This window comes from Eucalyptus grandis, chromosome 7 (genome assembly GCF_016545825.1).
Source record: "Eucalyptus grandis isolate ANBG69807.140 chromosome 7, ASM1654582v1, whole genome shotgun sequence".
NCBI classification, from domain to species: domain Eukaryota; kingdom Viridiplantae; phylum Streptophyta; class Magnoliopsida; order Myrtales; family Myrtaceae; genus Eucalyptus; species Eucalyptus grandis.
In genome coordinates this window covers 53,975,393-53,989,523 of record NC_052618.1, presented here as the reverse complement: position 1 = coordinate 53,989,523, position 14,131 = coordinate 53,975,393, and the positions used below count along the sequence as shown (strand labels likewise).

The following is a 14,131-nucleotide window of genomic DNA, read 5'->3' as shown; positions in this document are numbered from 1 at the left end:
AGTCGACTTTTGGCAGATCGGTCTTTGATGCGGTCCCTCATCTGTTCTGTGCATTAATTTGTTCTCTGTGACAGTTTTTGGGGGTGATCATAACACTTGATATGTGATTGGTGACCATTTTTGTTCAAATCGATTTGAATCCCCTTTCATTCGGCTACTTGTCTTCCCTGCTTTAGTGATGGGTCTCGTGATCAAAAGGCTGGCGGAGTGACCTAGGAATTTTGAGAAGTATATGTCATTCCCAAAGATTCAAGTTTGCGCAATTCTTTCATGAGTATGTCAGTATGAAGATATTCTAAGACATCCAAATAAGGTTTTACTAATAGTTCATGACGTGAGGTGAAAGAATTGCCGCAGTCCTTCGGCTGTGTTTGGTCGTGGATTTCTAAGATCGGATTAAAAGGATGAGATATAAAATCTAAAGATTTTATTAAATTCTATCACTATTTGGCGAATTGTAATAAATAATATTGGATAATTTCATATTCTATTATGTCCCTATTAGTGTAGATGAATCCGAAAATGCGCAAAGGGAGATAATTAGAGTCGCAATTCATTGTTTAAAAATTCACAGATCCATGACTATTGTACTATCAAAATCATAGATGACAAAAGACCCCATTGCAGCATTTTAGAGGTTCAACTATGACGAAAAATCGACGATATGTATCAACTGACAAATGCCAAATTTAGTAATAGAGAAATAGCATGATCATTTAAGGATTAGTATTTTGACTCTCTTATCCCTTTTGTGAAGCTTGAATGTAAATCGGGAACTACAGAGATAGAGTTTTGACTCTCTTGTCACTTTTGTGAATCATCAATGTGAACCAAAGAATTACAAAGGAAAATGAGCTTTGACTCTCTTACCGTTTTCATGGAGCTTCAACTTAAATTAGAAAGTTAGAGGAGGAGATTGTGATGTTTCAAGGGAGCTAATTTTTTCAAGTTTAAATTAGTTCATTTGAAATTTAGGTTGTTCTACTTCATTTTTTTACTAATTTTTTTTTTTGTTATTTTGCCCTCCCCCATTTTAGTAATTTTTTTCCCACCATCCTTCCTTAATAAATATTTTATTAAATAGTTTGCTATACTAATATACCTAAGAGATGTAGTGATTATAAATACTAAATATATATACCATCTACAATATAGAATAGAAAAGAATTCAAATATTTAAATAAAAATAGGAATAAATAAAAGTGAATATTTTGTTTTAATTTTTTATATTAAAATTTAAATATAGTTAAATTTAATCATTATTTAAGTTTTCTTAACTTAAGAAGTTTGTTATTCAAGAAACAATAATTTTCGCAACATGAACATAAGAAATTCTATTCACTTTTCTGTCGATATACATTGGAACCAAAATAAATTAATTGTGGTTTTGAGTGCATGGCGCCATTTTAATCTCAAGAGGGGAGATATCAATTGCTCACCTGATTATTCAGTCAATCTTGCTGCCACAAACATTGGCTCCCAAATGACGGGCCATGTGCCATTTTGGTAGTTACAATGGCTGCGTTTGTTTTGATTTCTTTTTCCGTTTTAAACAATTTTTCTATTTTTTTTTTTCTAGGAACAAAAAGGAATAGAAACGCGTTTGTTTGCGTTTTGTTCCAAAATTATTTTTGTTCCTAGAAATACATCTGAACGAAAAAAAAAAGAAAAGTTATTTCTTGTTTCTAGAACACATTTTAAGAACACTTTTTCTCTCTTTTTCTTCTTCTCTTCTTCTTCTTTTTCTTTGGCCGGCGACCTCGCCGGCCTCTGAGAGGCCGGGTCGGGCTGGGCGAGCTCGATCTCACACGAGCTCAGCCTCGGCGGATCTAGGCGAGCTCGAGTCGCAAACCCAAGGTGAGGCCGACCACCCCCGGCCTACGGCGAGGCTCGGCCTCCCTGGGGCCTAAGTGAGCCTTGCTATGGTCGGGCAAGGCTGCCGGGCCTCGTTAGCCGGTCGCTAGCCATGGCCAAGGCCGGCGACAGCCAAAAGAAGAAAAAATAAAATATAAAATATAAATAAGAAAGAAAATAGAAAAATAAAATAAAAATATTAAAAAATTAAAAGAAATAAAAAAATTATACAAATTTACCAAACGTGTTTCTATTCTTTTTATATTTCTGAAATATATTTACTAAACGTGTTTTTGTTAAAAAATTGTTCCTCAAGAATAAATACTTTTTTTATTTCATTAAATAATTTTTAAATAGAAATGTTACTAGACACACCCAATCTGCCTAATTAGTAGGACGATGAAAAGGACCAGATTCTGAGGACATCCTCACATGCAGCTCATGGGCAAAGGAAATGCTTGAATGTGGCTGCCTAATCATCGGGGGCCATAGCTGTTAAAAAGGTGATGCTGGGTCAAAAGAAAATTCCGCTATCTGCTTGAATGTGGCTCGTAAGTGCTAACGTTATCGCCAAAGAGTGTGTGATCCGAATGTATTGCCTTTGAATAGCCGATTGTTAAGAATCACTGTCACAAGCACCCTTGACAGTAGGGACAGGGAATTGAGGAAGTGCTCTGTTTCTAATTCTCCATTTTCGGATTGTTTTAAAGAACTTGCGTAGGAGCAGCTGGGAATTCATACAAGAGTTCATCTTCTGAAGGTTAGGTCCCCCCCTTCCTCCTCCTCCTCCTCTCAAGAAAGAAAACTCAGATGGAAAAGAACACATCGGAGGTGCTTTGCATCACCAATATTTATCGACGGTTTCCTCAATATTCACACGTGATGAATAATAGTGTGAGTTGATATTACGCGTAATTCAGTTGTCTTGGATGAGAGCGGACATGGTTCCCGACTGATTTTAGCATCACTGGATTCTCGCACAGAATGCTTTTGTTTGGATGTGAGTTTTAAGGCAGCACCTGGTCGAGGACTCAAAGATTGCAAAAGATGCTTCACTTCTCAGGTTGGGCCCTAAATGACCCACCTTCAATCATAGGGAAGACCACCATGTGAAGATCAGACTTCTAGCATTTATTTGTGCAGAATGTCTTACAGAAACAAACAGCACACAATGTCTTTAGAGGTGACCTAGATTAGGGCCCAGCATACCATCTCCTAGTAGCATACCAGTAGCAACATGAGTCCACAATATAAATATAGTAACGCAGTGTCTTCTGAATGTCTTCAATTCACATAATAAATGTTGTGAGCAATGAGCAGATCAGATCGACCACGAAATCCTATATCTTCATCAGGATAATAGGTCAGGAATCTGCCTCCTCATCTTTGATCTCATTGACAGCCTGCCGCACAAATTGTCCACGAACACGCGGTCTCTGTTCTGCCAGTTTCTTCCTGCTGTGGTATCGAACCTAAGAAAGCATAAACTTGAAGGGTTCAATTCTTCCTCCTCTTTCCCTTATAATTAGAGAAACAAAACAAGAAACCAAGAACACAACCATGCTACTATGCCAATGTCATTTTCTTCCATTACAAGTAACTATACTCCCGCACAATCATTGATTCACTGACTTCATTAGCACTCCTTTTATGAGCATCAGGACTACATGATTCTGAAAGGACGGCATAACTCCTACCTGATACTTTATGTTCATCTCTCTTCTCACAAATCAGAATGCAGAAGCGATGCACGCCTCAGTAGAGGTTTGTAATTCATTATTAAGAGGTACTGTAAGGACACTGGACAAGCTACTATATATGTGCACTTAATTTATGAAGTTGATATTCTAGTCCTGTGTAAGGTTACTACGTATTACTTATCTTCAATGTCTTGACAACAAATATGATTTTTTTTTATGGCACATTTAACAGGACTGCTTTCTTATTACCTTTTTCTCAAAACACCTTTCTTTTCTCTTTTGCCGAAATTTGTTCAGAGCAGCTTCTCTTTGGGCATTCCGACTTTGTTCAACTCCATTCCTGTTCGTATATCCAATCCCACCATTGGCTCCACTTTCACATGGTATCGTATTGTCTCCATCCACGTTTGTTTCTTGATCATTTGTGGGGAAGTTCCCCCCGTTCTGCCCATTGCTTGCATGATTACTGCCAGAGGCACTCCCATTGCAGCTGTTATTGGTAACAATGCCTTCATATGGTGTACTCAAGATGTTGGATGACCCACACTGTGGAGCAGCAGCTGCTGTGCTTTTTGAAGCATTGTCATGATCCTCAGCTGGTTCCTGCATTTGAGTTACATTCTGCGCATGGTGGTGGTGGTGGAGATGGTAATGGTGGTGGTGGTGCTGCACTTGAACATGATGCTTCACACCCCTAGCTTGTGTCATAATCACGTGAGCCATTGCTGGGTCTACTTTACCCTGTACTGTAGGCTGAGGACATGCACCACCATGTTGCACTGGTTGGAAAGCAGAAGATTGATGGAGATATTTTAAAATAGACTTAGAAGGTGGTTTGTCAGTGACATTTTCTAGCTTCATGAAAGCATTGTTAGTGGTCGAACCCACATCATTATAGTTACTGCTTCCATTGGAACCTTGATTCAGCTGAGGGCTGCTCGAATTGGACTGGAAATTCTGCACATACTCTGTTTTGTCTACCTCTGAGCTATTGTCAGCTGGGGAACAGCTACTGACATTTCCGGTTGGAGTTTGATTGGGAGTAGAAGAGTTGTACCTGCAGAAGAATAATAGTACTTAACACAGCAACAAGTAATGGTTTTCATTTTGCCTTGAGTTCAGTGTAATTGGATTTTCTTGCCTTGAGAAAGCTGAGAGGTCAGAATGTCTCAGAATTTTTTTGTCATGGGATTTGCTCTCAACATCATCTTTCATCCTCTTCAAACTGAGCTCAAGAGACGGCATCTCCTTGATATCATATGCAGCCTTATCTTTCATGTCAGACATTTTGGATGAGCCATTGGCGATATCAAAATTGACTCTTTCCATTGGAGGGTTGCTACTACTAGTGACAGCACCTGTTTTGGCATTTAGTTTCTCACCGTTGAGCTCCAACTGTTTATCCCCCAATTGCTCATCATTTTTTTGGTACTCAATCTCAGAGATTTCGTTGGCAGTAGGATCTGTGGTAATTTTATCATTTTTACTTGGTTCTTCAATCTGCAGATCAGGTGCTCCTATCTCCAAGTCTTTGCCCATCATGTCTTTATCTTAAAAAGGAACCAAGCATGAGATCGTGAAAAGAAATACAAATGGAAAATGACATCAGTCATCTGACGCTATAATATCCAACTATAGATGCTGCAAACAGAGCTGGACATACCAAGTTCATCATATTTTCCCTTAGCATTCCTCATTGCAGTCATAGGCACCCAGTTACTGCTGCGCGTATCAGGCCTTGCGTGGATAACTTGTGCACAGGTGCTATCTGGAGGATCAGCCAACTGCTCCCAAGAGGACGCTTTCCGAGGACTGTCAATTTCCACTGCCCTTTTCGTCCAAGAGCTCTGCAAAGAGAAAATTGTCAGAGTATATGCCGTTTGATTTTTCTAAATAATGTCAAAATATTATACAGAAGAATGCAAAAACTCAAATCTGCATGCTGATATGAACAAGAGTGAGTCAATAACAATGCCTACAAGCCCAAAATAGAAATTTTCAGCAACACCATAGTCTAATTTCTAGAGGATTAGTTGTATTTGAGCAAACCAGAGATCAAAGTTGCCCATAAGATAACACGTAGAGTATGTTTTTTTCCTAATGTTAGATGTAATCTTGATATATGCCCTTCAGATATTAGATATTATGTTCATTGGGATCAAGAACAGACAGACTTTCGCCGAAATTCTTGACTGAGTCAACAAGATGGAGCCAAGAAGTGGAGCCAAACATAGCACAGATGCACTCACAAAGCAAATGACACCATTCATGCCAGTGATGTCTAGATGTGACTTCCACTTTAAGTGATTCAGGGTTTTAAATTGCTACCAAGATGGCCTAGACTAGTTGATACTATGGGCATAGAGGCCAAATAGCTGATAATGATCACAGCAAGTGTGAATTTCTAAGACATCCGCATTATAGCATGTGGTAGTATCATAAATTAACTTTATGGCTTAAACATAAAACTGGTTATGGTTTAAAGGGATATGGTGCCAAACACTGAATTCAGCTCATTTCTAACCCAAAGGGTGAACTAAGAGCAGTAGAGGTGAGCGTTTGGCCCAGTTCAACCCAGGAACCTGTTGGAAGGAGCCTGGTCAATGCCTTCTGGGATTGTCAACCTATGAAGTAGTCCAGCTCCTGGTTCTAGAGACATGGAAACGGTCTCTTGCAGGGTAGGTACCCATTTCCAGGGTTCAAACTAGTTTGAACCACCTTTGAACTGGTTGATTTCTTTTAGGATGATTACAAGGCAAATTTTAAAACTTGTTGCAATAATGCTATTGGGTCCTAAAACTTCCATTTTGTGCATTCAATTTTTAACACTTGCAACTTCAACGCATTTGAGTCCTTCCATTAACTCCGTCAGTTTTAAAGGATGCAAAATATCATGTGGTTCTTTTTCCTAGTTATTCAATCTTATATGGCAGTTAATAAAAAAAGGCCCAGAAATTTTCCGTCCACTAAAACCTAACGGAGGTAACAGAATGACTGAAGTGATTGACTGTAACAAGTTTTAGGACTTAAATGCACAAAGTCTTTGGGAAGTGCATTATTTTAACAAGTTTTATGAATCTAATTGTTATTGTTCCTTTTCCTTTTGTAAAACTTATCAATATTGACAGTCAAGCAGGACTGAATGTCAGCCTCGAGCTGGATGATCAACAGGCACGCTACTCTCATCAAACATTCCATCTTGTGAAGGAAAAAAAGGCTCTAAAACTCATATAAAAGGAATTTTATTACATAACCTGGCATACTTCTTTCAGGGAAAAGACCCTAATAATATCATCTAATGTTTTCATTTTGTACAGCCAACCTCTCCATCACCTCATAAACTCTAACCTCATAGAAATCTCTGTCTCTCTCTCTCTCTGACATTGTTATGCTCTACGGATCTGTTCACCAGTGCGCCTATTGGTGCTCTCTCCCTCTCTCTAAGCTTGATATTTTTTTCTCAATGTTAGAGATCTTGTTTTCTCTTGCTGGTGTCAGGAGCATCAGAGCGTGGAATTTCTATTGATTAACTCACAAGCCGACTAAAGCCTCATCAATTAAGCCCATTTGTTAATCACACAAGCAAAGGGAAATTCGGCCAGAACATGATCCAATGGTCCAAAACATCTAACATGGAGCTTCTAGAACTTGAAGACTAAATGCAGACTGTGAAGGCATGGTGGAATGATCTATAAACTATATAAGGATTTGTATGGCTGGAAAAGGTCTCCATGAACATGGTTTGGAAAACTTAGTTCAGTAAACCTGGAGTTTGAAATGAATCGGTATGCTACATTTCATTTAATTTTCTATGGAACCTTTACATAATGCTTTAATATTTTATCATTAAAGGGGGTGACATAGGTATTACTGCTCAACAAACAACAAATTTCCATCAATGCTTTCAACCCAAGGACATGGGCAAGTTCCCATATTTCCTTCATATCGAGGTAGCACATTTGCATCAGACATTCTAGAGGAAATTGGTATTCTTACATCAAGACCAATTGATACTCCTGCTATTCCTAGGGTGAGATTAGTAGCAGATTGGGGGAACTCTACTTTACCTGGACCTGGGTGTGGGTACAGTTCCATGTGCTGGACTCATCTAAAAAGGATCCAAAAATTGGAAAGGGGTACAGAGATATGTCCTATAATTTATTTTCACATATCTTCAATTTATTAAAAGGCTTAAGAGAACAAATTTTTGTTCAATTTTCAATTTTTTTCCTTGATACAGACATTTTTTAGGTGGTTTTCTGTTTGAAAAACAATTACCTTTTTTAACATTTCACTGAGCACAACTTGGGCCAAAAAGCTTATGCTACTGCTTGTGCCTTTCTTGCGCCGCCTTCTCTTATTTGGTGGCCCAGTTAACCACTTAAAGCTATTAAATGAAGACAGCACAGCAAGGACTTAGTCAAAATAAAGATTAAAAAAAGGGCACAGCTTGAGAGAGAGAGAGACAAGATGAAAGGACACTGCCTGCACTCTCTTTCTCTCTCTTCATCTGGTCTTCTTTTTCTTCTTCATATAATAAACAATAAAAAGAAAACAGAGAAGAAAAAGAGGACAAAAACACAGAGGTGTAACTCAACAGCCAAGCAAGCAGTGTCTACTGCTCAGATGGTGAGTCTAACACGGATCCTGTGTCCATAACCTTGTTGTATTCGTGTCGTGTCGTGTCGACACAGGGCGTTGGCCCAAAGTGCCGACCCTAGTAATAGAGGGTGAACTTTTTACCCCAAGGCATCTTTGCAAACCAATTAGTAAATCAAACTACCTTACTGTTACTCATACAGATGTAACCTTTCCGTAACTGCTATTAGTCAGCTTCTTGATTCATTGCAACTGAGACATTAGAAAGAATGGTTCATATTGTTAGGTACAATAAAGCTCCAAATGTGATGGCCAGATTAGGGAATAAGTGTATTTTGACATACATCAACTCAAATTAAATGTGCTCTGTAGCAAATCAAGTATGCTACGTTTTTATTGGAGGAACTCTTTATGTCGTAAAAGAATAAGAAGCAAATGATCATGGCTAGATGTAATGCAGAGGCAAATATAAAGCTATGGCTTTGCTTTGGGATTTCTGTAGACAGAGGCCATGGGATTACTTCTTCAGGCTGAAGTTCCCTATGAAATGATTAATAAGCAAGACCCACCCCCCACTACCTTGAGTGGACACATCTTGACTTACTCCTTTTTGGGCTTGGCCACATGAACCAAGCCAGGAAATAGTAGATGGTATAGAGCAGAACCCTCTCTAGTAGGTGTGTTATTGAAGGACGGGCTAGCCCCTAACAGATCTGATGAGGCCAGGGAGTGACCGCCATGTCCAGGGCTTGAACAAGGTGTGATAACTGGCAGAATTCCTAGGGGGCAGGGATGGATCAGGTTACATAGTGGACAGGGGGAGCACCACAAGCCGACATAGGCAGACACTAATGAGAACGATAGTGCCTTGATAGAGGAGTTTGTGATCAAGGTTCTACATCAGTCTGAAGATACCTCAAGAAGTAATTCATAAGTAAGACTCACCTCCAAATGGTAACCTAGAGTGTTCATGAACTTTTTTTTTTTTTTTTTTTTTGGGGGGGGTAGGGGGTTGTTTCGCCCACATGGATCAGGTTGCGTCTTTATAGCACTACACACAACTTCTAAACCCATGTTTTGCGAGACTACTAAACAAATCAGTGATGGTCATTTTTTATTGAAGGATAAGTTAATCTTCATAACAAGCTTGCACATATGACATACAAGATCCAAGCTCCAACTTGAGGCAGAGTGTTGAGAGACCTCTTTGCAATTAGCAATATAGGGTTAGACTCAATCTTTGTGGAATCGGATCTTTATAATCTTTGTACAATATATATAGAAAAAGGGGCATATTAGAAAAGCTAATTATTTGGTTCCAAATGCCCCTTATTCTATCTTAGAGTATCCTTGCCCTCAACAAATTAGCAATCGCAACTAAAGTGGCATCAAGATGCACTTATCCTACATAAAGCAAGTGAGTGTGTGGGGACTTTAACAGGGTATGCAGATTTTAAGTGACTAACCATAGTGCATCGATTCGGATCTATAAGTAAAACTACGATGAACTCTATGCTCAAGAACTACAATGACCTTATGCTCGAAAAAAACTATCCCCTCAACATGTATATATTAAACTAATCAGATATGGGCTTAGATAATGCATTGAATTCCAAAAGAAAGAGAAAATGAAGAAAGCAACCTTCTATTTGTACTCTAGAAAGGGAGAATTTCATTACCTGAGTGCCACTTCCATTGTCACTTCCATCCCTAACACCGATGCTCTCACTATCATCCTCATCATTGCTGCCCGTGTTGTTGTCAGAGTCCTCACAACTTTTTGACTTGGTAGATTTTTGAGTCCTTATACCACTTTCACTTCCGCTACCACTAGACTGCTAAGAGCACGAGCAATGAATGCAAAACAGAAGTCAAGGGGACCGCACTTTAATGCCCTTCAATCATTACACAGTAACATACTTGCAATTTGAGTGTAAAGAACAAAAACTCACAGTTAAATAAGTTTCAACTGTGGTCCGAGTATTTTCAAATCAAAGAGTTCAGGCATTTGGAGCCAAAACTAAATGTCATAACTCATACGCATATAGAATAATACAAAGGGAAGTCAAAGCTGGTCTATTATGTAATGTCATGAAAAGGAACTGAGATATTCGAGTGACTCACGCTGTGGCATTTTCTCCAAACATGCTGCCAGAGATTTTTGAGCTCATTCTTTCTTATAGGCTTCACTAAGAAATCAACTGCACCCTTCGATAAACATTGGAAGACTATATTCATGGAATCATGAGATGACATCACTGCACAAGAAACTCACCAGGTGTAGCAGTTAAAAGTATCTAACCAATAAGATAACAGGTGGAAAAAGATTATAATTTGGAAAGAGTATCAGGAAATTATCAGTAATATACTCACTAATCACAGGAACGTTTTTCCAGGTTTTGTGACTCATAATCTTGCATAGAAGTCCAATGCCGGTTACACAAGGCATTACAACCTCAGTCAAAACAAGGTCTATGCGATTGGTCAGATCTTCCAAGATTTTCCATGCCTGTAGACCATTGGCTGCAGCTGTAACTGCAAGAATATTTCTATGTTAAATTGTTAATTTACAGAAAATAAGTAATTCAAAGTGTGCAATACAGAAAATACCATAACATACCGACATTTTTTCAAAGAAGACAACAAAGAGAAGAAACGAAAAAGAAGAAACATGTTTAATTACACAGCAGGCAGAATATCCATCTCCTGTCAAATTTTCATGTTTGTCAATGAATGACATGCTCTTTTGTAATTTCATCGTTATCAGTCACCATGAAATAGGGGATTGCACTATAATTCTTCTACTGTTATCTGCTATTTCATACACGAAGAATGCATCTAGCCAGTGCGTGATTTCTAAAGGTTAGTATGAGTGACTCTACTATGAACAAAAGAGCTAGTAAATGTATGTACAAAATCTGTATCTCTAGGACAAAGGGGAAGAGGATGACCAGAGTAGTTCATCTCACCTTATCATTGTCATTTCTATTTAGAGCAGGTCAAACAACAACCAGAATATCACTTCGACTTTAGTTCGATAGAAACCTGAGGTATAGACATTCTTAACTTTAACAAATTTCCGTTGATAGGCAACGTGGCCTTTGATTGTAATTTTCTCCATGTGACATGGTTTCATGAGCACTAATTCAAGTTGCAGATGTCACTTAAAGTAATAAGTATTCTATCATAATCACCCAATTATTTCCTGACATGATTTTTTACATGACTTAGAGCATATTCTTTTCCATCTTCATGCCTGCAAGAGTCCATCTTGATGAACATATTCATGTTCATATGCTAGAATTTTTATATCAAGTAAGAGCTCTGACTGTGAGGATTATGCTTTTACCTTCGTAACCACAATTTCGAAGTAGTGCACCAACGACTTGTCTAGTTGAATCATCATTTTCCACCAGCAGTACCTTCAGAGACCTCAATGGTAGAAACCTTTCCCAGTGAACCGATGGCTCTTCTGACTGCTGCTGTGACCTTGGAATAACAGAATGCGCATGCACAAAATCCTGTGGTTCTGTTGCTTCGACCTTCCTATCTGATGCACCTTCCACATCCCCGTAGATCTGTAACTCATCTTCCTCTGCCAGTTCCTGACCATCGCCTCTGACTCCATCCCTTATATCCTTGTTATCGTCATTTTTGTGGTGATTTTGTTCTGCAAGCCCCTCAGTCCCAGGTCTATTATTGGTCATCTGAACAATCGGCATCAACCAGATTCAAAAAGCCCAACAATAATACTGGATTTAGTGCGCAAAGAAACCTCCCCAAGTTTAGTAATAAGACTGCACATCCCGTTCTCGTCAGTATGAAGAACCCGAAATTATGGCGACCTCAAAAAATCTAAAACCAAAAAGCAAACTACCATTAGAAGATCAACCAGAAATAGAACATATAACTTAAAACCCAGTAAATAGAATCATACACGAAAGGAGAAAACACCCCACATTGATAAGAACCGTTAATAGTCCATTTAAGATATTGTCAAGTTTTGAATGACTGTTCTATCGCCAATTAGAGTAATATAAGAGTTCAACAGGGTGAATCCAATCATAGAAAAAAGTACTGACAAAATTATCCAGCTAGGAACAGAAGGGAAACACGATCAAATTGACTCAGACCAGTAAGTTTAATTAGTGAAAGAACTGACCATGAACTTAATAAATCCACTAAAAGGTGCAGAGTCAGATTTATTGTCCACAATTTTCACAAGAAAGTGATATTCTCCACCATCTCTACGACCATAGTGATAACCTCTCCTTTGACAACTCATAAAATGTTAAAATTCAGCTTAAAATTCTCTATCGTGAGAACATAAAACGAGTACCAATCTACTAGCCAGCAGAATGACGAGGTACTTTCACGATAAGCCCACTTACTTCTCTGTTCTCTCTCATCTACACTTTACTTATAAAAACAATAACGGGTACTTGGTCAAGAACATTAGTATCTCGGCTCATGTGAAACTTAAAGAGAAGCGAACCAGCTCAGATCGAGAATGAAAAGAATAAAATGGACCCTCTGTTCCCACTATCACTGAGCCTACCAACAAGGACGAATTTTCTCATCCATCCATGTGATGACGAACCCGCATTCGGCACGTAAAGGAAGGAGAGGTCCGACATAACAGAGTTCACAAAAAGAAGCATTGACTTATGTATTCACTGAGTCTTTACATTGCAAGCACTCAAAGTTTTAGTTCCTCGGAAACTTTAAACAACAACGAGCCTGTAGCATCACTGCCCAAAAAAAAAAATAAATAAAAAAAATTTCATTCTGTTCCTCCCCATGATTTTCTCGTCAACCAGAGTGATTAGCCTCATAAGTCATACGCCAGCGATATGCAGCCATATAACTACAAAATATCGTGCCGAAAATAGAAAGAAGCGAACAGAAGAAGAACAGAACTTCAGATCTACAAACTAAAACGACATCTTTTCCTCAACTACTACAGCTCGTAACTAAGCAACACCAATCTCCTGGCGAAGAAACGGATTAGCAAAGCGAAAACTCTCGGACAGCAGAACCGGAAAAATTATCACGCACGCGGAACCAAATTCAATCCCCCACCTAGCTTCCTATTCTTCCACCGACAAAAATCAGGAGAACGGCCGCTCGCGAAAAGGAAATTCGGACATCAGAAGGCTCATTTCAGCAGAGCTCTTCAATTAAGAAGACGAGAAAAAAGAGGCGCTTCGAGCTCAATCGATCCATGCGACTGTTCGACTCACTTTCGCCTGTTCGACTCAACAAGAACGGAGCTCGCGCGCTCTTCTTCAGGCCATCGTGATCGAGCTAGGGTTTCGCGAGATATTTGGGGGAAAAAGGAGGACCTTCGAGTATTTGGCGTTGAAGATGATGATGGATGGAGAAGAAGAAGAAGGAGGAGGAGGAGAAGAAATGGGGGGACGAAAAAGGGGAAGGAGCAGGGGGAGGTTTTGACTGGTTAAGAAACGGAAGAGGGTAAGAACGAAGAAGGGCCTCAACAAGCGCCACGTCGGCACGCCACGTCGGCCGCGGGCCCCGCGGGGGGGAGCCGGGCGGAGGATCAAATCAAAAGCCGGGGCGCGAGTTGTCGCCCGATAGATCTTCGGAGGGAGGGCGGATCTGATGGGGGCGGATCGGATCTGAAAAGATCCGCCCCAGGGGAACGTGGCGCGTCGCTGGGCGAGCAAAAGATGCTACCGCGGGACGGCGTCGTTTTGGGACAGCTCGGACTAATTTCGAGACTGGCCAAATGACGAGACTGCCCTCGGTCGGGGGGGTGCGTTTAGGAAAATATCTGCGCTGGAGCCTGGCAAGTTGGCACGGCCGGCCGCCACCATCACTGGATGTTGGTAACGATGACAGGGACAAATATCTAACCATTCACGCTCGAATTTCCTCAACAGGGATAAGTATCTTATTATTAATCTTTATTTGTTTCGCCAAAAATAAATTATCTGAAAAAAATTCCAAAATCATCA

At 39.6% G+C, this 14,131-nt stretch overlaps 1 protein-coding gene across 4 annotated transcripts; it reads right to left on the bottom strand.

Annotated features, from left to right (window-relative positions):
- Nucleotides 1–2,964: 2,964 nt before the first annotated feature.
- Nucleotides 2,965–13,587, bottom strand: LOC104454174 (two-component response regulator-like PRR37). Of its 4 annotated transcripts, none has more exons than XM_010068945.3 (9): nucleotides 13,236–13,587; nucleotides 11,503–12,008; nucleotides 10,527–10,688; nucleotides 10,278–10,411; nucleotides 9,833–9,991; nucleotides 5,218–5,401; nucleotides 4,696–5,098; nucleotides 3,804–4,611; nucleotides 2,965–3,326 (listed from the first exon to the last, which is right to left on the bottom strand). In XM_010068945.3, exons 2-9 carry the CDS (start codon nucleotides 11,873–11,875, stop codon nucleotides 3,219–3,221), a joined length of 2,331 nt encoding a protein of 776 aa, XP_010067247.2. In that variant the 5' UTR covers nucleotides 11,876–12,008; nucleotides 13,236–13,587; the 3' UTR covers nucleotides 2,965–3,218. The 4 variants fall into 4 exon arrangements, with proteins under 4 accessions (XP_010067247.2, XP_010067243.2, XP_010067245.2 ...); XM_010068941.3 differs by having other exon boundaries at nucleotides 4,696–5,104; nucleotides 13,236–13,586; XM_010068943.3 differs by having other exon boundaries at nucleotides 4,696–5,104; nucleotides 13,397–13,586.
- Nucleotides 13,588–14,131: the final 544 nt, after the last annotated feature.